This window comes from Pelophylax lessonae, assembly GCF_965119305.1.
Source record: "Pelophylax lessonae genome assembly, chromosome: 1".
In the NCBI taxonomy this organism is placed as follows: Eukaryota; Metazoa; Chordata; class Amphibia; order Anura; family Ranidae; genus Pelophylax; species Pelophylax lessonae.
In genome coordinates, this window is record NC_138768.1 from 892213355 (window position 1) to 892241244 (window position 27890).

The following is a 27890-nucleotide window of genomic DNA, read 5'->3' on the forward strand; positions in this document are numbered from 1 at the left end:
GATATTGCTCACCTCATACTCCTCACGATTGCCCACTTGGACCGGACGAGGCCGAGGAACCGAGGAAGTGAAACGATTACACACCAGTGGCTTCAACAGGGAGACATGAAACACGTTGGAGATCCGCATGCCAGGAGGAAGCGCAAGGGCATAGGCTACCGGGTTTACCCTGCGAAGCACTCGGAAGGGACCAACAAAGCGAGGCGCCAGCTTGGGAGTGGGCACTCGAAGGTTGAGGTTGCGGGTGGACAACCATACACGGTCTCTGACCTGGTAGGAAGGAGCAGGCGCTCGTCTGCGATCAGCCTGGAGTCTCTGGCGCTGCGCAGATACCTCAAGGGACTTCTGGATCTGTACCCAAGAAGCACGTAGGACGGAACGGTGATCCTCCACAGCCGGAATATCCTGGGGAGAGAATACCTCCGGTAACGCGGCAGGTTGGAACCCATAATTGGCCATGAAGGGAGACGTCCCAGAGGAAGAGTTCACTGCCGTGTTCCTGGCAAACTCAGCCCAAGGCAGGAGGTCAACCCAATTGTCTTGGTGATCGGAGACATAGCAACAAAGGAATTGCTCCAAGGCCTGATTGGATCGTTCTGCGGCCCCATTGGACTGAGGGTGGTAGGCCGAGGAGAAGGAGAGATGAATCCCCAACTGGGAGCAAAAGGCGCGCCAGAACCTGGACACAAACTGACTCCCCCGATCCGACACAATCTCCTTGGGCAAACCGTGCAACCGGAAGACCTCCCTGGCAAAAATCGTGGCCAACTCTTGTGCAGAGGGTAACTTCTTGAGAGGAACACAGTGGCACATTTTGGAGAACCGATCCACAATCATGAGAATGACCGTATGGCCTCGGGATGCAGGGAGGTCCACAATGAAATCCATCCCCAGGTGTGACCATGGGCGCTCCCCGGTGGCTATGGGTTGCAGAAGGCCCAACGGAAGGTGCCGAGGGGACTTACTCTGGGCACAAACGGAGCATGCCGCTACATATGCGGCGATGTCGGAACGTAGGGAAGGCCACCAGAACAGACGTGAAACCGCCCAGGACAGCTGATTCTTTCCAGGATGCCCCGCGGTCTTGGAGTTATGGTAGGTTCGCAACAACCGAGTGCGCAACTCCTCAGGCACAAAACATCTGCCGTTGGGTCTCCCAGAGGGAGCACCAGATTGAGCCGCCAAAATCTGCTCACCCAGGGGAGAGGTCAGGCTGGTGCAAATGGCGGCCAGGATCTGATTCGGAGGTATGACCGAAGTCGGAATCGACTCCTCCCTGGACAGGTCGGAGTACTGCCGTGATAAGGCATCCGCCCTGATGTTCTTGGAACCGGGTAGGTAGGAGACCACGTAATTAAAACGTGACATGAACAGAGCCCATCTGGCCTGACGTGGTGTCAATCTCTTGGCCTCAGAAAGGTAGGTCAGATTCTTGTGGTCCGTCAGGATGAGGACCGGAACCACCGAACCCTCGAGCAAGTGCCTCCATTCTTTAAGGGCCTGCACGATGGCCAATAACTCCCTGTCACCAATCTGATAGTTGCACTCCACGGAAGACAGTTTCCGGGAGTAAAACCCACAAGGAAGCAGAGGACCCTCTGGTGTTCTACGCTGAGACAGAAGGGCGCCTACTCCCGTCTCAGACGCGTCCACCTCGAGGACAAAGGGCAACCCAGGGTTGGGATGCGACAGAATCGGAGCCGACACAAAGGCGGACTTTAGAGCCTCAAAAGCTCGGGTGGCCTCGAGCGGCCAGACCTGGGAATTACAGCCCTTCCTGGTCAAATCCGTGAGAGGCTTGGCTAGCATGGAAAAGTCCCTGATGAACTTCCGATTATAATTGGCGAAGCCCAAAAAGCGCTGCAGGGAGCGAAGACCACTGGGCTGGGGCCACTGTAAGACAGCCGAAACCTTCTTAGGATCCATGGAGAACCCCTCAGCGGAAATGATGTAACCTAAGAAGGTTACCTGGGATCGGTGAAATTCGCATTTCTCAAGCTTACCGAACAGCTTGTTCTCTCGTAACCATTGCAACACTCGTCTGACATCCAGAATGTGGGTCTCCATGGATTCAGAATATACCAAGATGTCGTCCAAATAGACCACCACACACTGCTGCAACAGGTCACAGAAAACATCGTTGATGAATTCCTGAAAGACTGCGGGCGCATTGCACAACCCAAAGGGCATAACCAAGGATTCATAATGACCGGTCCTGGTGTTAAACGCGGTCTTCCACTCATCGCCCGCCTTGATCCTTACGAGGTTATATGCCGCCCTCAGGTCGAGTTTGGTAAAGACCGTGGCCCCTTTAAGGCGATCGAACAGCTCGGAAATCAAGGGTATCGGGTAAGCGTTCTTGATCGTGATGCGATTGAGACCCCTGTAATCGATGCAAGGCCTCAACTCACCGCCCTTCTTTTTCACAAAGAAAAATCCAGCCCCTGCCGGGGACGAGGATTTGCGAATGTGCCCGTGTGAAAGCGCCTCCCTCACGTACTCCTCCATGGCCTCATTCTCCGCTACCGACAGTGGATAGACTTTGCCACGAGGAGGAACGGCACCAGATTGTAACTCTATGGCACAATCGTATGGGCGGTGCGGAGGTAGGGCAACCGCGCGCACCTTATCGAATACATCCCGGTACTCCTCGTATTCAGGAGGCAACAGAGAGTCCGAGGAAGTACACAGCAACTTGACAGGCCCATGGATGCAACTAGCCCCACACTGCGGTGACCACGAGAGGATCTCGGCCGATCTCCAATCGAAAGTCGGATTATGCTTCTGGAGCCAGGGGTACCCCAAGACCACCGAGTAGTGTGGAGACGAAATAACCTGGAAGCAGGCCGACTCTCTGTGAACGGCACCAATGGCTATCCCCACTGGAAGGGTCTCATGAGTCACGTGTGGCGGCAGAAGGGGTCTGCCGTCTATCGCCTCAAGAGCCAGTGGGGAACCTCGGGCCTGCAGAGGAATGGAATTGGCGGCAGCGAACACACTATCAATGAACAAACCACCAGCACCAGAGTCCACCAACGCCTGGGTCGTCACCGAGCCCCCGACCCAGGAGAGGACAACAGTGATCAGTGGTTTGTCAACACGGGAAACCGGGGACGAGGAGACTCCACCCAAGATCTGCCCCCGACAGGATCTCAGGTGCGAGCGTTTCCCGGACGGTTCGGACATGCCAACCGAAAATGCCCACCGAGACCACAGTACATGCAACGGCCCTCGCGTCTCCGGAGTACCCTCTCCCCCTCGGACAGGCGAGCAAACCCCAGCTGCATGGGTTCACCCCCAGACAAGTCATCCCCAGGAGGCGTGGGAGGAGAGGGAGGCACGGGTGGGACAGCAAACGTAGGCGCCAATCTGTTAGGAGACCTCCGCAGACTCTCCTTAAAGGAAGGTCTCTCCCTGAGTCTGGTGTCAATCAAAATCAGGAAAGAAATAAGAGACTCGAGCTCCACTGGTAGGTCCTTAGCTGCAACCTCATCCTTCAAGGCATCCGAGAGACCATGAGAGAAAGCAGCGACCAGAGCCTCATTATTCCAGCCCACCTCTGCTGCCAGGGCACGAAACTTAATGGCGTATTCAGCTACGGATCGTGAACCCTGTCTGATGGACATAAGGAGCTTCGCAGCAGAGGCAGCACGAGCCGGCACATCGAATACCTTCCGAAGAGAAGCAACAAAACCGGAAAACTCGGCAACCACCGGATTGTTGTTCTCCCATAAAGGGCTGGCCCAGGCCAAGGCCTTGTCCGAGAGCAGCGAGATTAAGAAGCCCACCTTTGATCTCTCAGTAGGAAAGGCATGTGGCAGCAACTCGAAATAAATGCCCACCTGGTTAAGGAAACCTCGGCACTGAGTTGGCTCTCCCCCAAAGCGCTGTGGAAGAGGGGCAGAACCGATCATACCCCGAAACACCACAGGCGCAACAACAGGTGTCGGGGTAGACTCTGGCGCAACAACCGGAGCAGCAGTAGGAGCGGACCCAGGAGCGACAACCGACCCATCGGCAACGGGAGCGAAATGAGCCGTGCGTTCAAGCAGGGTTTGCAACGCCACGGCGAACCGACCCAACAGGTGATCCTGCTGATCAAGTCTGGCAACCAGCGTGGGTAGCGAGGATGGCCCTGTACCGTCAGAATTCATGGCTTGGTCCTAATGTCACGGAACCATGAACCAAACGTACAACAACAGATAAGTGAAAATAAGAAGGCTTTGTTGAAAATCAAGCTGTAAAGCAAAAGTCCAAACGGATGGCGAAACCGAAGCAGAGTCTTGCGAAGCCAGAGGTCAGGAACCAGGAGGGTAGTCAGACGAAGCCGGGAACAGGAACCAGCAGGGTAGTCAGACGAAGCCAGGATCAGGAACCAGCAGGGTAGTCAGACGAAGCCAGGATCAGGAACCAGAAGCAGCAGCAGTCTTAGAAGCATGTGAACACAGGAGGACCAAGCAAGGAACTGAAGCCACAGACCTCCTATATATATGAGCTAGGCATCCAGCTCCTCCCAGTGGAAAGGAGGAGCCGCAGGGTAGGAGGCTACAAGAAACCCAGAAACCAAGATGGCCGCCAGCACATGTCAAACGAAGGAGAACAGCAAGAAGGTAAGACCATGACACAAACACAGACTAGGCCCTGATTACAATTTTTTGTACCCTAAAGGCAGGATGAGGATGAGGAGTAGGAGGAGTTTGGAACAGGAGGCAAACTGAAGCACCCTGCAATCCTCGGTGGTGGAAGATGCGCCCCAAATATTTGGAAGGTGTACCTCACACGTACCGATACAGACTATGCCGCATTTTAATTTTTTTTCGCAATTTAATTTTTTTTACCCCAAAAGGGTGTATATTGAATAGCGGAATAGAAAAAAGTGTATAAAATTGGTGATTTTTCAATAGCACATGTGAACACAGCAGTGTCTTATGTTTTATGTCACGGTCAGCAGCAGGCTATGAAGGGAAAAAACAAAAAATTCCCCTTTAACTTTGTAATTTTTAAATAGCAGATTAGAACAGCAATCTGTAGTAAAATATAGCTGAACGCTGCACACAACAGACTGATAAAAATATATTTTTTTCTCCCTCCTCCTCCTCCTCCTCAGTGGGCTCAAGTGAGGGCAAAAAGATCGTTCACTGCACCCCCCCCCCCCCACACAGCAAAATCTATGTAGATCGCTAACGGACGATTGTTCTGTCCTGTGTCTCCTAATCTCTCCCTGCCTACTCTCTCCAGTCTGTCCCTAAAATGCTCAAATATCTTTCCCTGCCTACACTCCGACCTGTCCCTGCATTCTTTTCAGGCACAATGTTGTTTTTCCCTGTCTGTCCCTAATCAGCAGCAGCCAGCACCGTTATGATGTGTGCTCTCTCCCTACACTACAGCAGACTGACGCACACCGCGCTGTGTCTCTCGAGCTTATAAAGACCTGGGTCACATGCTTCAGATGGCCAATCACAGCTACTAATACATTAGTAGGCATGGCTGGGATGGCTTAAGGCACACCAGTTAAACGCTTGTTGATTGGCTGTTGAAAGCCCGCCATTAAAAGCGCGCCATTACATACAAAACAGGTAATAAAATTACCGAACATAAACCCGAACATACAGTAAAGTTTTCGGGTCCGTGTCCGGGTAGCAAAAATCCAATTATCCGGTATGGACCCGAATAATACAGTCCGTGTTCGCTCAACACTAGTCATGAGCTCCATCTCACTAAAACTATATTGCCAGATGACCCCGGAAAATTTTTTCAAAATGGCAGCACAGGAGCTTGGGCATAGGCAGCAGTGAACGAACAGAAGGAGAAGGTGAGGATTCGTCATGCATTTTTCTAAAATGAGGGATCATCTTCAATACTGTCATTTGTTATTTTTTCTTTATAAAGGGAATCACTTTCTGGAAATCTTCTGCCTCCACCACTTATATAAATCGGGAAGTTTCAGGAGGTTTTTTGGGAGTTCTCTCTATCTGGTCTTTGTGGAGGAGGACCCGCTGCTGGCCTACTGGTGGTGTCTGTTCTCTCTTACATCTCAGCAGGGTATAGACGTGTCTCCGCCACTGTGAGGATGCATAGTAATAGATCAGAGGATCCAGACAACAACTGACACTGCTCACACTGACACTGATGATGTAGATAATGTACAGGAAGTTACCGGCTTGGTTATAGATCTGCAGGAAATGCATGAACCAAATCACATTGGCTGGGCCAAAGCAGAGGACAAACACACACAGCACAACCACAGACAGGAGGACGGCTCGAGATCTCTTCTGGGCGCCCTTCATGCTGGGTGCGCTGAGACTGCGGACAATTCCAATGTAACAGAAGGTTGTAATAATTAAAGGTAAGAAATATAAAAGTGCAATATAAAAGGGGAAATAGTAGTAAACCTGAGACCTTTCCACCAATTCTTCATCTTGAACATCAGAACAAGTTGTGATATTTAGATCGGGAAATGGTCGGGTTTGTTGTCTTATGAGAATCGGCACGATGCTGGCCAACGATATCACCCAGATACAGACACACACCAGCCAGGCTCGTCTCACTGTGCGCCAGGGAAGGGACAGGACTGGGTAGACTAGAGCCAGGAACCGGTCCATACTAATACTCGTCATCAGCAGGATGGATCCACGCATGTTACTTAAATAAATAGTAGTGACTAACCGGCACATCCCTTCCCCCATCAGCCAGTTATTTCCTGAGAATCGGTACACGATGTGGAAGGGAAGAATACTAACAAAGAGAACATCAGCAGCAGCTAGGTTCAGCAGGTACACCACTGCCGGCTTCTTCACCTTCACCTTCACCAAAAACACGATGATCGCAATTATATTGAGAGGAAGAGCCACGAGGAGAACCACAATATAGATGGAGGGCACAAATTTTGTCACCAACCAGCTGTTCATATACTCTTTAAATTCATGTAAAAACATTTCATGCAGTATGTGGACCTTGATTTGTTGGGTTGAGTTCACCGTAGTTTCATTACCTGAAAACATCAAAACATGAGGTGAAGTCATTGTATGAGAAACATTTTGCAGAATTGTGTACATTATGACAAATAGGAGGACAGCTGGTGATTTCTTGTGTACCCCCTTAACGATGGGTACCCTGAGATCTGCTAAGGATTCCAATGTAAGAGAAAGGACACAGCAGAGCTGAGATTATGCTTCAACTCTAGGAGGTTTGACTGTAGGCAAACCAAAAGGCACAGCAGATCTCTGGGTATGTGCTTCATATCTAGGAGGTCGGACACTAGGCAAACCAAAAAGCTCAGCAGATTTATGGGTATATGCTTTAACTCTAGGAGGATGGACACTAGGCAAACCAAAAGGCACAGCAGATCTCTGGGTATGTGCTTCATATCTAGGAGGTCGGACACTAGGCAAACCAAAAATCTCAGCAGATTTATGGGTATATGCTTCATATCTAGGAGGATGGACACTAGGCAAACCAAAAGGCTCAGCAGATTTATGGGTATAGAAGTATATGCTTTAACTCTAGAAGGTTGGACACTAGACAAACCAAAAGGCTCAGCAGATTTATGGGTATATGCTTCAACTCTAGGAGGTTGGACAATAGGCAAACCAAAAATCTCAGCAGATTTATGGGTATATGCTTCATATCTAGGAGGTCGGACACTAGGCAAACCAAAAAGCTCAGCAGATTTATGGGTATATGCTTCAACTCTAGGAGGTCGGACACTAGGCAAACCAAAAGGCTCAGCAGATTTATGGGTATATGCTTCAACTCTAGGAGGATGGACACTAGGCAAACTAAAAGGCACAGCAGACCTCTGTGTATATGCTTCAACTCTAGAAGGTTGGACACTAAGCAAACCAAAAGACACAGCAAATCTCTGGGTATAGGCTTTTGCTCTAGGAGGTTGGACACTAGACAGATTAAAAGGCCCAGCAGATCTCTGGGAATATGCTTCAGCTCTAAGAGGTTAAACACTAGTCAAGCCAAAAGGCTCAGCAGATTCTAGTGATTATGGCTTCTGCAATTAAGCCCAGGAAGGTCAAATGTTTAAAGAATGTACTGGTGGACTACAGGAGAAAAAGATTTTACACAGAGTAGAAAAATATTTTTTCCCAAATTCATTGGTTACACAGTAGACATCTTAGATGTCCAACAACATCCTTAAAAAGGGGGATTATCCTAACAGGCAACCCTTAGGTATCATGCCTTGGCTGATTTTCCCAGCCGTCCATGATAGAACTTTGTAAATATGTGAGGACCAGGTCCCAACTCCTCATGCCTGTAAGACAGATGTCTGGTGCCTACCAGGTACCTACTGACATGTGTGAATGAGCAGTGACAGGAAAGATGGCCTCTCATCCTTTGTTAGAGTATGGGATATCATCTGGTGAACCCATCATGTAATAGTGGCGCTTGGCATTGTGGGAACCCTCAGAAATGACAAAGCCTGAGTCCACCTTACAGAAGGAAGCCCCGGAGGACAGATTAATACTAGCCATTGTGTGACATTCAGGGTGTGAAAAGCAATTTGGAATGAGAGAGATGGACAGGAGGAAGGCAGCACACTGTTCTCTCAGAGATGGAGGAACAATTCTATCTTCGAAATAACCACTTTGTCCTTGTGGAGGATGAGAAAAGGTGATTAAAGCTAGCCATACAGGTTTTCACTCGTTCAGCCCACATTCAGTCCTTTCCCCATTCATGCTAAATGGTACGGATGCAATCAGAAAAACTCCTTTCTGTGTCAAAGTCAGGGAAGGAACTGTAGCACCTGTGACGGTCTCCGGACACCCCGACTGGGTATCTCCGCCAAGAAGCTGCTTCCCAAGCTCTAGAACACAAGACCTGTGAATCTGGCTATAGTTACCCCAAGAACTAGACAGTACAAGTTTTGGAGTAAACCAGAATGAACTGTTTATTCAAACACAGGCACAAAGAGATATACACTGTGGGATAATCCCCCCTCCCCCTTAGCAGCCAATCCACATACTCATATACATCCCATAATAAGTTGATCTTAAGACAGACAGAAACAATAGGGAACAATGGAATACAGGTACTTAACAATACCAAACCTCACCCCACCTCACTATCTAGCAAGGGTCTATGAGACACTCCTGCAATATTCTAGCAATCTGAAAAGTCAAACCCTTCACTTCATATATTTTCTGAAGGACACTGTTCAGAAATATTATTGTCCCAAGTGAAAGAGCCCCTCAAATCTTTCAACACAAACCACACATATAGAACCCAGGATAACTGGAGTAACAGGAAATGCTGAGTCTGGGGTGGTTGTACAGCGAGTGTGATTAGTGCAGACCCAACTGGGGTTCTTGGTCACCCTGTGCCCCTAATAGACACAGGGTGACTTACACATAAGAGGGGCCGGGGAAGCTGGACAAGGAGTTTCCAAACCTCTCTAAAGTAATCTGGGTTCCACGAGCCCCCCACCAAAAAGTGACTCACGTCACATATCTCCCCTTTCGGCAGGAGACTAACACAGAAGGAGACCCCAAATGGGTTGACTTCGAAGTTAGTTCATTGTTCCAGTCCCCCAATGTCTGCACCCACACAGTACCCCAAACAAATTGTCTGGAACAGATCATTACTCAGCCAGCTAACCTCTGCCTCTCTCTTAGAACACAACCCCTGCTGGGGAGAAGCATGGATTGGCCCTTCTCGCCGGAGTCCATTTAGCTGCTGGAGAGAAGACAGGGTGGCTGGGGTCACTCTCTATCATCCTGTTGGGGATCTGAGCTGACTGCCCAGCATCCCTGGGGTATTCAGGTCAAGGCTGTAGTCCCATCCACTTTTCCTCAATTAAAATCCACCAGTGCTTGTTCAACAAGGCTGACATCCTCCTGTCCCAATGCCAGACCTTTTTCTGGGGTTGTGCTAGTGGAAATCGAAGTCCCTTCCATTACCACAGGAATTCCATCTTCTGTTAGTTGGGGGCAGAGGCCAGCAGAACTCTGTCCTGTTGCAAGCTTCTCTGCTGAGTTGCTGTCAGTGAATACCGCAGTCCCATCCACCGATATCAGCTCAAGCTTCAATTGTGAGGTCCCGATTGCATTCTCTCCCTGGAGCTCCTGCGGAATTGATTGTTGTGGGCAGAGGTCAACAGCGCCATGCTCTGAAATCAGCTCTTCTGCTGGAGGTTCACCATGTTGTTCCTTCTCAACTTAAAAGTCTATTAAGTCCCCAGTCCCTGGTGGTGTCTGGGGATCGAGATTCACCATCTCCTCTCTGTGGAATCCAGAAGATGTTATCAGTGCTGGGCAGAGGCTAGCAGAGCTCTGCCCTGTTGTCAGCACTTCAGCTTTGGGGACGGCCATCTCCGGAGTTTCCACTGCCAACTCTAAGGCATGCTGCTGAACATGTTCTAGCAGTTTCCTGTATGCCCTTTCCAGATGCTGTTCTTTCGTTAGCAAGTGTTCTAGATCAGGTTTAAGCTCTGAGACTGCTGTGAGACGGAGCATAGCCTCTCTGTATTCTCGCAGGTCCTCAAGGGTAGGTTCCCCTTCATCACCAAACACAAACGCATCTGTAAGGCTCTCCCACAGCAATCCAGAGCCACCAAAGCCATATCCCTCAGGAGAGCATTCTGATGTCCCTCCTAAATATTTCTGCTCTGCGTGCCATTGCAGAGCCTGATACTGATTGTCCAGCTCTATCTCCTGCTGGACCAGCCTGTTCAACTCGGATATCCATTGCTCCTGGGGCCGCTCTCCCAGGAATGCCATCCACAACTCCTGTTGGTCCCTAGGGATGATCGAACGGTTCGGGTCGACCATCGGTTCGACCCGAACATTGACTGTTAGAGGTTCGGCCGAATCCCGAACTTTTTGCTGAAAAAGTTCGGAATTCGGCAACCAGAACGCAATGGGACAGGAAATGGGCTTTAAAAGCCTGTGATTAGACCAGAACCATAAGTAAAAGCCAATTGAGGGGCAGGAGAATGCTAGGAATGTGATTGGAGTGACAGAGGCCAATCATTAGTGAATACGCCCCCCAGTATATAAGATAGCCCCGCCAAATCTCTACCATTTTAATCCAGGGCTGTGGAAGAGAGTGGAAGCAGTTCTGTTACTTCTGCTCTCAAAGTGTCATTTAGCAATTATTAGTGTGAGGAAAGGGATATCTAGTGTAGTTAGGGTACTATTTTCCACTATAGTTAGATTTAATAATCTAGTTTCTGTAGGGAAAGTGTTAAGTGTAAGGGGACCGTAGTGTAGTGTAGAGTTAACTGACTCTGACTGCTATGGCAGGGTGACAAAACCCTTCCATGTCAGGGTGACTGCTATGTTTCTCTTAGAACACTTATAGAACCGGATAGTGGCTTCGCCCCTGTCACCCTGCTTTTTGTTGCAGGCGTTTATAGGGCTTTTTTGAGGACATGTTTGGAGTCAGGCATGACATCTGAACTTCTGTGTAGGGGTATATATACACACACACATGTATGTATATATACACATACACATATATAAGTGTGAAAGTAGCAGAAACCTATGCTTGCACTAATGAAATAATTAACACCCATATGGCTTCTCTGCTATAACACCTATATATGTGTATGTGTATAAATACAAATAAGTGTGTGTGTATATATACCCCTATACAGAATTTCAGATGTTTTGCCTGCCTCCAAAGACCCCCAAAAAATTCCCCAAAAAAACGCCTGTTGCAAAAACACACCTGGGCGTTTTTGTAGCTGGCGTTTTTTTGGGCATTTTTTGGGCGCCTTTTTAGGAGGCAGGCATAACATCTGAACTTCTGTGTAGGGGTATATATACACACACACATGTATGTATATATACACATACACATATATAGGTGTGAAAGTAGCAGAAACCTATGCTTGCCCTAATGAAATAATTAACACCCATATGGCTTCTCTGCTATAACACCTATATATGTGTATGTGTATAAATACATATAAGTGTGTGTGTATATATACTCCTATACAGAAGTTCAGATGTTATGCCTGCCTCCAAAGACCCCCAAAAAATTCCCAAAAAAACGCCTGCAACAACACACCTGGGCGTTTTTGTAGCTGGCGTTTTTTTGGCCATTTTTTGGGCGTCTTTGGAGGCAGGCATAACATCTGTACTTCTGTGTAGGGGTATATATACACACACACATGTATGTATATATACACATACACATATATAGGTGTGAAAGTAGCAGAAACCTATGCTTGCCCTAATGAAATAATTAACACCCATATGGCTTCTCTGCTATAACACCTATATATGTGTATGTGTATAAATACATATAAGTGTGTGTGTATATATACCCCTATACAGAAGTTCAGATGTTATGCCTGCCTCCAAAGACCCCCAAAAAATGCCCAAAAAACGCCTGCTACAAAACCGGCAAGGTGTGAAAATAGCGGAGCCACTATCCTGTTCTATTGCAATTCAAATACAAATGAACTATTTTTTTTCTGGTTCTGGACATGCTACAGAGCTGAGACTTCACAGGTACACTTTTTAGACCCCCCCCCCCCCAGACACTAAATCCAAAGAAATCTCATTTTTTTTTCAATAATTTTTTCAATAATTGGCTCTCTATCAAAAATGAAAATTTTTAAGAACTTTTTTTGTGTGTGATTAATAGTCCTTGGGCATGACCCAGAACCCTAGGCACTTTTTAGGGGCATTTATTGGGTTTTAGGACTTCAAAATTGTGTTTTTTGATTACCGAAGTTCGGGTCCCATTGATTTCAATGGGGTTCTGAAATCCGGGCCGAACTTTCGGGAAGTTCGGGTGTTCTGGTCGAACCGAACTTTTGAAAAGTTCGATCATCCCTATTGGTCACTGGCCCGTTGTCCTGGAGTTGGAAAGCACTTGCCCTGGTATATACCAGCAAGCTGAGGGCTCCAATCCAGAGCTCCACCTGAATATGCTGCTTGAGCTCCAGGTATGAAATCCTGGCCGAACTTTCGGGAAGTTCGGGTGTTCTGGTCAAACTGAACTTTTCAAAAGTTCGATCATCCCTATTGGTCACTGGCCCGTTGTCCTGGGGTTGGAAAGCACTTGCCCTTGTATATACCAGCAAGCTGGAGGGCTCCAATCCAGAGCTCCACCTGAATATGCTGCTTGAGCTCCAGGTATTGATCCGCAGATACCGTCCTGGGGTATACTGAAATGGCGATCCGCAGCACCCCCTCAAACTCTGATGCCAGGTCCATATCTCCGTTGGGTCAACCAAAGTCTGCTATCCCGATCTTGGATCCCGGTGGAGGTTTGGATGTCCCAGACTGCAGGAAGCATCCCACCGCTTGCCACTAATGTGACGGACTCCGGACACCCCAACTGAGCATCTCCGCCAAGAAGCTGCTTCCTAAGCTCTGGAACATGAGACCTGTGAATCTGGCTATAGTTACCCCAAGAACTAGACAGTACAAGTTTTGGAGTCAACGAGAATGAACTGTTTATTCAAACAAATGCACAAAGAGATATACTAAAATTGAAAAAAAAAAAAAGAAAAAAAAGAGGCTGTGAGGAAGAGGGTAAGCCTCGAAAGGCATAAGCCTTCAAGCTCCAGAGGATGATGCATACTTTGGTTCTGATTCTGATGGCAACACATCCATTTGATATGCTTGTACCAAGAGTTTGTTTGTGAGTAGAGTTGAGCGGACACCTGGATGTCCATGTTCGGCGGGTTCGGCCGAACTTTAAAAAAAAGTCCGGGTCCGTGTCCCGGACTTTTGCCAAACTTTTCCCGGACACCGAACCCCTTTGAAGTCAATGGGGACCCGAACTTTCAGGCACTAAAATGGCTCTAAAACACCAATGGAAAGGGCTAGAGTGCTGCAAATGGCAGAAAAACGTAGTTAAGAGCATGGCAAGTGCTCTGCAAACAAATGTGAATAGGGAAATAACTTAAAACAACAAAAAAAAAAACAGAAAAATAAAACAATTTTCTTCATCTGTGAAGGACGAGGCCCATATGGAGTAGGAGGGAGGTTGAGGTGGTGGTGGATGTGGCGGTGTCATAGGCGTGTGCACAGGGTGTGCCGGGTGTACCTGGGCACACCCTAATCACCTAGGGCACATTAGCATTATCGCTTTGTTTGCCAGTGAGGAGATGGGAAAGATCTCCCTCGGACCTGCTCTGCTCTATTTCACTTTGCCAGCAGGGAGAGTAATGTATCGGGACATGTACATGTAGGCAAACACATGCATGTGTATTTAAACTTTGGGGTGCACACCCTAATGCAATAGGCTGCGCACACCTATGGGCGGTGTAGGTGGAAGCGGCGGTGGAGGAGGACCAGGGCCGGATTAAGAGCATCATGGGCTTGGTGCTGAGGATTTTGAAGGGCCTTAAGGGCCGTGCCTTGGCATGCACCCAGAGGAGGAAGGGTGCAGCCATGCATGCCTAATTCAACATGGGATGCTGTCTCTGAAGCCATAAACACATCCATGCATCCGCAACTGTCCCTCCTTGTCCGGCCTTCATGCTGTGTGGGGAGGTTCTGAGGGAGCTGCCTGGGGAAGCGAGCATAGAAGCCAGACTTCTGTGTTTACAAGTAACAGAAGAGCGGTAACAGTGAATATGGCCAACCCGGGGCCTATATAAAGGTAGGGGCCTCTATCTGCAGCTCCAATAGCTCCTACGTTAATCTGGCCCTGAGGAGGAGGACGAGGTAGCCAACACTGCTTCTTTTAACAAATTTTAAATGAGGGTACACCATAAAAGAGTGAGAAAGAGCAAAAATGGAACAATGGGTGGGTAAGGTCGGTATCCATTGCTATTCTGCACAAGGTACGGAAAAGTCCCGTGGGATCCATGCCGGGTTCATTTTAATGAACGTGAGCTTGTCCACATTGTCTCTGGACAGGCGGCTGCGCTTGTCTGTGATAACGCCCCCAGCCGTGCTAAATACTCGTTCAGATAATACACTGGCTGCAGGGCAGGCCAGCACCTCCAAGGCGTAAAGGGCAAGCTCAGGCCATGTGCCCAACTTGGAAATCCAGAAGTTGAAGGGGGCAGACCCCTCATTCAGTACGTCTAGGCGTGTGCACACATACTGCTCCACCATGTTGGTGAAATGCTGCCTCCTGCTAAGACGTTCCATATGAGCTGCTGGTGCTGCTGTTTGTTGTGGCGTGCTGACAAAGCTTTTCCACATTTCGGCCATGCTAACCCTGCCTTCTGAGGTGCTGGCGGTGCCCTGGTTGCGTTGTCGACCTCTTCCTCCTCCTCCTCCTCCTCCTCCTCTGCCTTGTGCTTACACTGTGGTCCCGCTGTCAGGTGGGAATGCCAGCAGCATCGCGTCTACCAGCGTGCGCTTGTACTCGCGCATCTTGCGATCGCGCTCCAGTGAGTGAATTAAGGACGGTATGTTATCCTTGTAACGGGGATCCAGCAGCGTGGCCACCCAGTAATCAGCACAAGTTAGAATGTGGGCAACTCGGCGGTCGTTGTGGAGACACTGCAGCATGTAAGCGCTCATGTGTGCCAGGCTGCCCAGAGGCAACGAAAGGCTGTCCTCTGTGGGAGGTGTATCGTCCGTGTCTTCTGTATCCCCCCAGCCACGCACCAGTGATGGCCATGAGCTGGCCTGGGTGCCACCCTGCTGTGAACATGCTTCCATCTCCTCCTCCAGCTCCTCCTCCTCATCCTCCTCATCCTCCAGAACTGTGCCCCTGCTGGACAATTGTGTCCCTGGCGTTTGTGTGTGCAGGAACCCACCCTCGGAGCCCCTTGCGAATGACTGCCCTGAAAGCCTTGGAAATGTTACCTCTTCATCCTCCTCCTCCTCCTCATCCTGTGCCACATCCTCTTCCATCATCGCCCGAATTGTTTTTTCAAGGAGGCATAGAAGTGGGATAGTTAAGCTGAGAACGGCGTCATCGGCACTGGCCATGTTGGTGGAGTACTCAAAACAGCGCAACAAGGCACACAGGTCTCGCATGGAGGCCCAGTTATTGGTGGTGAAGTGGTGCTGTTCCGCAGAGCGACTCACGCGTGCGTGCTGCAGCTGAAACTCCAATATGGCCTGCTGCTGCTCGCACAGTCTTTGCAGCATGTGCAAGGTGGAGTTCCACCTTGTGGGCACGTCACATATGAGGCGGTGAGCGGGAAGGCCGAAGTTACGCTGCAGCGCTGACAGGCGAGCAGCAGCAAGGTGAGAACGCCGAAAGTGCGCACAGACGGCCCGCACTTTCTGCAGCAGCTCTGACATATCGGGTAGTTTTTAAGGAACCTCTGCACCACCAAATTCAGCACATGCGCCAGGCAAGGGATGTGTGTCAAACCGGCTAGGCCCAGAGCTGCTATGAGATTTTGCCCGTTATCACACACCACCAGGCCGGGCTTGAGGCTCGCTGGCAGCAACCACTCATTTGTCTGCTGTTCCATGCTCCTCCACAACTCCTGCGCGGTGTGTGGTTTGTCCCCCAAACAGGCAAGTTTTAAAACTGCCTGCTGTCGTATACCCCTGGCCATGCTGAAGTTGGTGGTGAAGGTGTTACGCTGTCCGGATGAGGAGGCGGTAGAGGATGAGGAAGCGGAGTAGGAGGAGTTAGGAACAGGAGGCAAACTGAAGCGCCCTGCAATCCTCAGTGTTGGAAGGACATGCGCCAAATTGCTATCCGCCTCAGGCCCATCCGCCACTGCATTTACCCAGTGTGCCGTTAGGGAGATATAACGCCCCTGACCATGCTTACTGGTCCACGTATCGGTAGTTAGGTGGATCTTGCCACAGATGGCGTTGCGTAGTGCACACCTGATTTTTTCCCCCACTTGGTTGTGCAGGGAAGGGATGGCTTGCCTGGAAAAGTAGTGGCGGCTGGACACGACGTACTGTGGGACAGCCACCGACATAAGGTTTTTAAAACTGTGCGTCTCCACCAGACGGAATGACAGAATTTCAAAGGCCAAGAATTTTGAAATGCTGGCATTCAGGGCCAGGGATCGCGGGTGGGTAGGGGGGTACTTCCTCTTCCTCTCAAGTGTTTGGGAGATGGAAAGCTGAACGCTTCCATGGGACATTGTGGAGATGGTTGGTGACCCAGGTGGTGGTGTTGCTGACAGATCCTCTGTTTGCGGGGTGGCAGGTGCCGGTATCACTACAGATGTGGCTGGAGCGGCCGAGACTGCAGCAGAAGAGGAAGCAGGATGAGCCAGAGACGTTTCTTGGTTTTGAAGGTGTCTACTCCACTGCAGCTCATGCTTTGCACTTAGGTGCCTGATCATGCAGGTTGTGCTCAGATTGAGAAGGTTTATGCCTCGCTTCAGGCTCTGATTGCACAGGGTGCAAACCACTCGTGTCCTGTCATCAGCACATTTTCTAAAGAACTTCCACGCTAGAGAACTCCTTTGAGCTGACTTTGGTGCGCTGGGCAGTAGCGAGCGTAGTGTCTAGGGCACGGCCGCTCCTCTTCTGCACCCTGCTCCCTCTTCTGCTGTGCTGGTGGCTCTGTGCGACCACCGCCTCTTCCTCCAAACTACTCAGGTCACCTGCATGACCTTCATTCCATGTGGGGTCGAGGACCTCATCGTCCTCCACATAATCTTCCACCCAGTCTTCACCCCTGCCCTCCTTGTCGGTCTCCACAATTCTGAACGCCGCAGCAGTTGGCACCTGCGTTTCGTCATCATCGGAGACGTGCTGCGATGGTCCTTGCATGTACTCATCTTGAGAAATAAGTGGTTGGGCATCGCTGCACTCAATCTCTTCCACTTCTGGGGCAGGGCTAGGTGGATGGCCCTGGGAAACCCTGCTGACAGAGTCCTCAAAAAGAACAAGAGACTGCTGTATGGATTGGGGCTCAGACTGCTTGCCTGATTTCCAAGGGGGTGAGGTGAAAGAGGGTTGGACATTGGCTGCAGGTGCCAATTCTGACCTTTCTGCAGTAGACTGGGTGGGAGACAATGTGAAGGAACTGGAGGCACTGTCAGCAACCCAATCTACTATCGCCTGTACTTCTTCAGGCCTCATCACGTCTAGAGGCGCATTATGCCCTACCAAATACTGCTGCAGGTTCTGTCGCCTACTCACACTTGTGGAAGGTGTTTCACTTGTGCGTGTAGCTGGCACAGATGGACCACGTCCTCTCCTTGCAACAGGAGCTCTACCAACAGCACCACGACCCAGGCCACGGCCCTATTTGACGGTCTCCTCATATTTCTGTAATTTATGATCTTGCGGTAGAAAGGTGTTTATTGAATAGCGGAACAAAACAACAACAGTATCGCACGGGTGTATCTGACAGTCAAATATGCAAACTATGCCGCTATTTAATGTTTTTTACCCCAAAAGGGTGTATATTGAATAGCGGAATAGGAAAAAGGATAAAAAAACGGTGTATCTCACACGTACAAACACAGACTAGGCCCCGATTAAAATTTTTTGTACCCTTAATGGAGGATGAGGAAGAGGAGTAGGAGGAGTTGGGAACAGGAGGCAAACTGAAGCGCCCTGCAATCCTTGGCAGTGGAAGGAGATGCGCCAAACAAATTTAAAAGGTGTATCTCACACGTACCGATACAGACTATGCCGTAATTTAATTTTCTTACACTCCAAAAGGGTGTATATTGAATAGCGGAATAGGAAAAATGTTATAATACGGTGTATCTCACACGTACAAACACAGACTAGGCCCCGATTACAATTTTTTGTACCCTAAAGGCAGGATGAGGAAGAGGAGTAGGAGGAGTTGGGAACAGGAGCCAAACTGAAGCGCCCTGCAATCCTCGGCGGTAGAAGGAGATGCGCCAAACAAATTTAAAAAGGTGTATCTCACATGTACCGGTACAGACTATCCCACAATTTAATTTTTTACACTCAAACAGGGTGTATATTGAATAGCGGAATAGGACAAATTTTACAAAACGGTGTATCTCACACGTACAAACACAATCTAGGCCCCGATTACAATTTTTTGTACCCTAAAGGCAGGATGAGGAGTAGGAGGAGTTTGGAACAGGCAGGAGGCAGACTGAAGCACCCTCAAATCCTCGGCAGTATGAGATGCGCACCAAAAATTGGAAAGGTGTATCTCACACGTACCGACACAGACTATCCCGCAATTTAATTGTTTATACCCAAAGGTTTTGATTAAATAGCGGAATAGGAAATATGATAAAAAAAGTGTATGTATCTCACACGTACAGAAGCACACTAGGCCCCAATTACTATTGTTTGTACCCCTAAAAGGCTGGATGAGGAGTAGGAGGAGTATGGAACAGGCAGCACCCTCAAATCTTCAGAAGTATGAGATGAACCCCAAAAACTTGGAAAGGTGGATCTCACACCTACCAACGCAGACTATCCCGCAATTTAACTGATCCCCAAAGGTTTTTATTGAATAGCTGAATAGAAAATATGATCAAAAAAAGTGTATGTATCTCACACGTACAGAAGCACACTAGGCCCCAATTACTATTGTTTGTACCCCTAAAAGGCTGGATGAGGAGTAGGAGGAGTATGGAACAGGCAGCACCCTCAAGTCTTCAGAAGTTTGAGATGAACCCCAAAAACTTGGAAAGGTGGATCTCACACCTACCAACGCAGACTATCCCTCAATTTAACTGATCCCCAAAGGTTTTTATTGAATAGCGGAATAGAAAATATGATCAAAAAAAGTGTATGTATCTCACACGTACAGAAGCACACTAGGCCCCAATTACTATTGTTTGTACCCCTAAAAGGCTGGATGAGGAGTAGGAGGAGTATGGAACAGGCAGCACCCTCAAATCTTCAGAAGTATGAGATGAACCCCAAAAACTTGGAAAGGTGGATCTCACACCTACCAACGCAGACTATCCCGCAATTTAACTGATCCCCAAAGGTTTTTATTGAATAGCGGAATAGAAAATATGATCAAAAAAAGTGTATGTATCTCACACGTACAAAACCACACTAGGCCCCAATTACTATTGTTTGTACCCCGAAAAGGCTGGATGAGGAGTAGGAGGAGTATGGAACAGGCAGCACCCTCAAATCTTCAGAAGTATGAGATGAACCCCAAAAACTTGGAAAGGTGGATCTCACACCTACCAACGCAGACTATCCCGCAATTTAACTGATCCCCAAAGGTTTTTATTGAATAGCGGAATAGAAAATATGATCAAAAAAAGTGTATGTATCTCACACGTACAGAAGCACACTAGGCCCCAATTACTATTGTTTGTACCCCTAAAAGGCTGGATGAGGAGTAGGAGGAGTATGGAACAGGCAGCACCCTCAAATCTTCAGAAGTATGAGATGAACCCCAAAAACTTGGAAAGGTGGATCTCACACCTACCAACGCAGACTATCCCGCAATTTAACTGATCCCCAAAGGTTTTTATTGAATAGCGGAATAGAAAATATGATCAAAAAAAGTGTATGTATCTCACACGTACAGAAGCACACTAGGCCCCAATTACTATTGTTTGTACCCCTAAAAGGCTGGATGAGGAGTAAGAGGAGTATGGAACAGGCAGCACCCTCAAATCTTCAGAAGTATGAGATGAACCCCAAAAACTTGGAAAGGTGTGTCTCACACCTACCAACGCAGACTATCCCGCAATTTAACTGATCTCCAAAGGTTTTTATTGAATAGCGGAATAGAAAATATGATCAAAAAAAGTGTATGTATCTCACACGTACAGAAGCACACTAGGCCCCAATTACTATTGTTTGTACCCCTAAAAGGCTGGATGAGGAGTAGGAGGAGTATGGAACAGGCAGCACCCTCAAATCTTCAGAAGTATGAGATGAACCCCAAAAACTTGGAAAGGTGGATCTCACACCTACCAACGCAGACTATCCCGCAATTTAACTGATCCCCAAAGGTTTTTATTGAATAGCGAAATAGAAAATATGATCAAAAAAAGTGTATGTATCTCACACGTACAAAACCACACTAGGCCCCAATTACTATTGTTTGTACTCCTAAAAGGCTGGATGAGGAGTAGGAGGAGTATGGAACAGGCAGCACCCTCAAATCTTCAGAAGTATGAGATGAACCCCAAAAACTTGGAAAGGTGGATCTCACACCTACCAACGCAGACTATCCCGCAATTTAACTGATCCCCAAAGGTTTTTATTGAATAGCGGAATAGAAAATATGATCAAAAAAAGTGTATGTATCTCACACGTAAAGAAGCACACTAGGCCCCAATTACTATTGTTTGTACCCCTAAAAGGCTGGATGAGGAGTAGGAGGAGTATGGAACAGGCAGCACTCTCAAATCTTCAGAAGTATGAGATGAACCCCAAAAACTTGGAAAGGTGGATCTCACACCTACCAACGCAGACTATCCCGCAATTTAACTGATCCCCAAAGGTTTTTATTGAATAGCGGAATAGAAAATATGATCAAAAAAAGTGTATGTATCTCACACGTACAAAACCACACTAGGCCCCAATTACTATTGTTTGTACCCCTAAAAGGCTGGATGAGGAGTAGGAGGAGTATGGAACAGGCAGCACCCTCAAATCTTCAGAAGTATGAGATGAACCCCAAAAACTTGGAAAGGTGGATCTCACACCTACCAACGCAGACTATCCCGCAATTTAACTGATCCCCAAAGGTTTTTATTGAATAGCGGAATAGAAAATATGATCAAAAAAAGTGTATGTATCTCACACGTACAGAAGCACACTAGGCCCCAATTACTATTGTTTGTACCCCTAAAAGGCTGGATGAGGAGTAGGAGGAGTATGGAACAGGCAGCACCCTCAAATCTTCAGAAGTATGAGATGAACCCCAAAAACTTGGAAAGGTGGATCTCACACCTACCAACGCAGACTATCCCGCAATTTAACTGATCCCCAAAGGTTTTTATTGAATAGCGGAATAGAAAATATGATCAAAAAAAGTGTATGTATCTCACACGTACAAAACCACACTAGGCCCCAATTACTATTGTTTGTACCCCTAAAAGGCTGGATGAGGAGTAGGAGGAGTATGGAACAGGCAGCACCCTCAAATCTTCAGAAGTATGAGATGAACCCCAAAAACTTGGAAAGGTGGATCTCACACCTACCAACGCAGACTATCCCGCAATTTAACTGATCCCCAAAGGTTTTTATTGAATAGCGGAATAGAAAATATGATCAAAAAAAGTGTATGTATCTCACACGTACAGAAGCACACTAGGCCCCAATTACTATTGTTTGTACCCCTAAAAGGCTGGATGAGGAGTAAGAGGAGTATGGAACAGGCAGCACCCTCAAATCTTCAGAAGTATGAGATGAACCCCAAAAACTTGGAAAGGTGTGTCTCACACCTACCAACGCAGACTATCCCGCAATTTAACTGATCTCCAAAGGTTTTTATTGAATAGCGGAATAGAAAATATGATCAAAAAAAGTGTATGTATCTCACACGTACAGAAGCACACTAGGCCCCAATTACTATTGTTTGTACCCCTAAAAGGCTGGATGAGGAGTAGGAGGAGTATGGAACAGGCAGCACCCTCAAATCTTCAGAAGTATGAGATGAACCCCAAAAACTTGGAAAGGTGGATCTCACACCTACCAACGCAGACTATCCCGCAATTTAACTGATCCCCAAAGGTTTTTATTGAATAGCGAAATAGAAAATATGATCAAAAAAAGTGTATGTATCTCACACGTACAAAACCACACTAGGCCCCAATTACTATTGTTTGTACTCCTAAAAGGCTGGATGAGGAGTAGGAGGAGTATGGAACAGGCAGCACCCTCAAATCTTCAGAAGTATGAGATGAACCCCAAAAACTTGGAAAGGTGGATCTCACACCTACCAACGCAGACTATCCCGCAATTTAACTGATCCCCAAAGGTTTTTATTGAATAGCGGAATAGAAAATATGATCAAAAAAAGTGTATGTATCTCACACGTAAAGAAGCACACTAGGCCCCAATTACTATTGTTTGTACCCCTAAAAGGCTGGATGAGGAGTAGGAGGAGTATGGAACAGGCAGCACTCTCAAATCTTCAGAAGTATGAGATGAACCCCAAAAACTTGGAAAGGTGGATCTCACACCTACCAACGCAGACTATCCCGCAATTTAACTGATCCCCAAAGGTTTTTATTGAATAGCGGAATAGAAAATATGATCAAAAAAAGTGTATGTATCTCACACGTACAAAACCACACTAGGCCCCAATTACTATTGTTTGTACCCCTAAAAGGCTGGATGAGGAGTAGGAGGAGTATGGAACAGGCAGCACCCTCAAATCTTCAGAAGTATGAGATGAACCCCAAAAACTTGGAAAGGTGGATCTCACACCTACCAACGCAGACTATCCCGCAATTTAACTGATCCCCAAAGGTTTTTATTGAATAGCGGAATAGAAAATATGATCAAAAAAAGTGTATGTATCTCACACGTACAGAAGCACACTAGGCCCCAATTACTATTGTTTGTACCCCTAAAAGGCTGGATGAGGAGTAGGAGGAGTATGGAACAGGCAGCACCCTCAAATCTTCATAAGTATGAGATGAACCCCAAAAACTTGGAAAGGTGGATCTCACACCTACCAACGCAGACTATCCCGCAATTTAACTGATCCCCAAAGGTTTTTATTGAATAGCGGAATAGAAAATATGATCAAAAAAAGTGTATGTATCTCACACGTACAAAACCACACTAGGCCCCAATTACTATTGTTTGTACCCCTAAAAGGCTGGATGAGGAGTAGGAGGAGTATGGAACAGGCAGCACCCTCAAATCTTCAGAAGTATGAGATGAACCCCAAAAACTTGGAAAGGTGGATCTCACACCTACCAACGCAGACTATCCCGCAATTTAACTGATCCCCAAAGGTTTTTATTGAATAGCGGAATAGAAAATATGATCAAAAAAAGTGTATGTATCTCACACGTACAGAAGCACACTAGGCCCCAATTACTATTGTTTGTACCCCTAAAAGGCTGGATGAGGAGTAGGAGGAGTATGGAACAGGCAGCACCCTCAAATCTTCAGAAGTATGAGATGAACCCCAAAAACTTGGAAAGGTGGATCTCACACCTACCAACGCAGACTATCCCGCAATTTAACTGATCCCCAAAGGTTTTTATTGAATAGCGGAATAGAAAATATGATCAAAAAAAGTGTATGTATCTCACACGTACAAAACCACACTAGGCCCCAATTACTATTGTTTGTACCCCTAAAAGGCTGGATGAGGAGTAGGAGGAGTATGGAACAGGCAGCACCCTCAAATCTTCAGAAGTATGAGATGAACCCCAAAAACCCCAAATATCATTCAGCTCTGCTGCAGGCCACAATTTAATTTTTTTTTTTTAACCCAAGGCTGTATATTTAATAGTGGAATAGAAAAAAGTGTATGATTTTTGAAACCACTCAATAATAGCACATGTGAACTGAACACAGCAGTGTATGATCAGAGTCAATAGAGCACAGCTGAAGGAAAAAGGCTGCACACAGTAATTGATAGAAAAATACTTTTCTCCCTCCTCCTCAGTGGGCAAAAAAGATTGTGTTCACTGCACCCCAAAAAGATTGTGTTCACTGCACCCCACACACAGCAAAATGGATGTGGACCACTGACACCTGCCTATCTCCAGCCTCTCCCTAAAAGGATTGATAAGATCGTAGATCGGGTGACTGCAAACCCCCCCCCCCCACACAGCAATATCGATTGTAGTTTGTAGAACACACTGTCTGACCCTAAAAATCAGCAGACTCTCTCCCTAACAGGATTGATAAGATCGGTCACTGCAAACCCCTCCCACACAGCAAAATCGATTGTAGAAAACTGACCCTAAAAATCAGCAGCCTCGCCCTAAAATGCCTACAACTCGCCCTGCCTAACACACTCCGACCTGTCCCTCAATTCTATCCGGACACAAATTAGTTTTGCCTGCCTGTCTGTCCCTAATCAGCAGCCAGCACGTATGATGTGTTCTCTGTCCCTGAACTACACAGCAGAATGACGCAGCGGCGCTCGGTCTCTCACTTATAAAGACATGGTCACATGCTTCAGATGGCCAATCACAGCTACTAATACATTTGTAGGCATGACTGGGATGGCTTAAGGCACACCAGTTAAACGCTTGTTGATTGGCTGTTGAAAGCCCGCCATGAAAAGCGCGCCAATGCATGCAAAACCCGGAAATAAAACGACCGAACACGGATTTTTACCCGAACATACAGTAAAGTTTTCGGGTCCGTGTTCGGGTAAAAAAATCCAATTATTAGGTACGAACACGAATAATACAGTCCGTGTTCGCTCAACACTATTTGTGAGTACATTTATACCTTTCTGATAATAAATCTTTGTGGTGGATAATGCACTAGGCCGGTGCGCCCTTGTGTTTATTTTTAATTTTAGTGGTCTCAGACTACCCTGGTCTGGTAAGGGGCTGCAAGGCTGAAGCATTCAAGACAAGCCAAGCTGAAGGTCTTCATTAGCCGCATGAGTGTGGATGGATGTGGTTAGAATATCACCTCTTGGAGCGCAGGAAACAGGTGCATTGCACCAACGGTTTGACAAAGAGATATACACTGTGGGACAATCCCCCCTCCCCCTTAGCAGCCAATACACATATACATCCCATAATAAGTTGATCTTAAGACAGACAGAAACAATAAAACAATAGAATACAGGTACTTAACAATAACAAACCCCACCTACCTCACTATCTAGCAAGGATCTATGAGACACTCCTGCAATATTCTAGCAATCTGAAAAGTCAAACCGTTCATCTTCATATATTTCCTGAGGGACACTGTTCAGAAATATTATTGTCCCAAGTGAAAGAGCCCCTCACTCTTTCAACACAAACCACACATATAGAACCCAGGATAACTGGGGTAACACAAAATGCTGAGTCCGGTGTGGTTGTACAGTGAGTCTGATTAGTGCAGACCTGACTGGGGTTCTTGGTCACCCTGTGCCCCACAAGGTGACTTACACATAAGAGGGGCCGGGGAAGCTAGACAAGGAGTTTCCCAACCTCTCTAAAGTAATCTGGGTTCCACGAGCCCCCCACCCAAAGTGACTCACGTCACAGCTTCCTCCTAGATAGGTGCTAGGTAAGGTAAATTAAGATCTTTGCTCACTATATTCAGTGTAGTTGCGTGTGAACATTTTTATCTGTTCTGTGTTTTAATAGCCTTAGAGTTGACTGCATCCTCCTGTCTGTCTTGAAGAATTCTACAAAATAGAGATCAGGGAGAATCAAATCAGCAGCTGAATATTTATGCAGCCCTAGCCAATTCCTGCGGCAATATGCCAAGATGATGGCTGGGAGAGGGTATAACTACTCTGAGACTTGGAGCAGAGGGATCTTTTTGCAGGAGTAGGAGATCACAGCCTGGGGTGTTGCTGCCCTCCTGGGCAGGCCTGCCACATGCTTGCTGTTCAATGAGGTCTCAGCTAGGTTAGCTGGGGGGGGCTCTACTTCTGGAGCTGACAGAGGGATTATTGTCTGGGGATCTGGTCTCGTATCACAGGAGAGGTGTCTGGAAGATACTGGAAAGAGGCGTCCAATTGTCTAAGGACATTAGTGAGTGCAGACTGGTGTGAGAGATCTGAGATTGTATGCTGGTGCCATCCCTCTTGTGCTAGAAGAAGGGTTACTCAAGGGGGACATTGTTCATGGTGTCTGGGTATAGCTCAGTCTTGTGTAGGGACTTTCAGGAGGAAGTTTAGTGTCCTCAAATTGCTGTTTAAAGTTACTGGAGTATCCGACAGTTACCCTAAACCTATCCAAATTAATTTCCACAACAAAGCATCAGAATAGCATACTCCTAGACTGTTCATTGAGCCAATGAAGTGACTGTGACTGGTAGTGGGGCAATTCTGGCAAAATACCTAAGGGACCTTACATACTGCTGGTTCCTATGGGGGTACCACTACAAATGTTTGATCCACCAATCAGTTCCTTTGCTTATTAGTAAGTATATCAAGGGAAGATTTGATTGCAAGGGGAAAAAGGATGATGGAAGGAAATACCTAGGAAGGAAGGGCACAGGAAAGGCATGTACATACTACACATGGAAGACACAAAGGTGTATATAGAACCAATATATATCCTGGATGTGTGGAAGGTCTATATGCTTGTTAAGGGCAGAAGGACAGGATATTGGAAAGGGGATTTATAGGTGTTCTTATTATATTGCATTATTTTGTATATACTCTGTTGGACTGACTTGTCATCTGTTGCTGAGATCCAATAAAGGAGGACCAGCTGTGCCTCCCATTTTCCTAGAGTCCAACCTTCTGAGGACATTCAGTAAAACTGGGTTTCCTGAGCATGTAAAACAATGAGAGAAAGCCGCTCAGGTGTATGTTCTAAACCCGGTGCAGGTCAGATCCATCATCCAAGAGTAGAAGAAATCCAAGTTTGAGACCGCACTCAAGGTATTATTATGACGTGTCGGGTTGGCGTCAGCCCGACACGTCTGTTTGTACACTGTTTGTTACATAGTTACATAGTAGGTGAGGTTGAATAAAGACAATAGTCCATCCAGTTCAACCTGTGTAGGTGTGTGTGGCCGTAATCATCTCACATAGCCCTGAATGTTCTGATCCTTGAGATGTACGTCTACTTTATTTATGAGGAATAAAGAAACTCATTGATTTCATCATAATATCTTGAGTGAGGTCTCAAACTTGGATTTCTTTCCTCAGCATGGGCCTGGTTATAGACACCAGGACCAGCTGTGCCTTTGATTTCCCTCACGTCCATTCTCCTAGAGCAGAGAGTATACCAGAGACCAGATGTTGGGTTCTCCAGTGTACAAAGGTTTATACAAGTCCAAGATCACATTATAAACTGGTAAGCCCATGAGATGCCTCCAACTCCTTGTCCTGTTATGTGAGATGAGTTTAATGAAGGCTGATTGGATATTCATCATAAAATAATAAAATTAATAATGTCTTTACCTGAGTTCCCAGTGAAGTTTAGCGTACCTGGTGGTAATTTGTGAATCAAGCCAACT

General features: G+C 47.2%; 1 protein-coding gene across 1 annotated transcript; it reads right to left on the reverse strand.

Annotated features, from left to right (window-relative positions):
* Positions 1-5924: 5924 nt before the first annotated feature.
* LOC309550889 (proteinase-activated receptor 1-like) lies at positions 5925-27890 on the reverse strand (the record flags this gene model as incomplete). The annotated part of the gene is made up of 2 exons (XM_082251271.1): positions 27835-27890; positions 5925-6991 (listed from the first exon to the last, which is right to left on the reverse strand). The coding sequence occupies exon 2, from the start codon at positions 6933-6935 to the stop codon at positions 5925-5927; it is 1011 nt and encodes a 336-aa protein (XP_082107397.1). The 5' UTR covers positions 6936-6991; positions 27835-27890.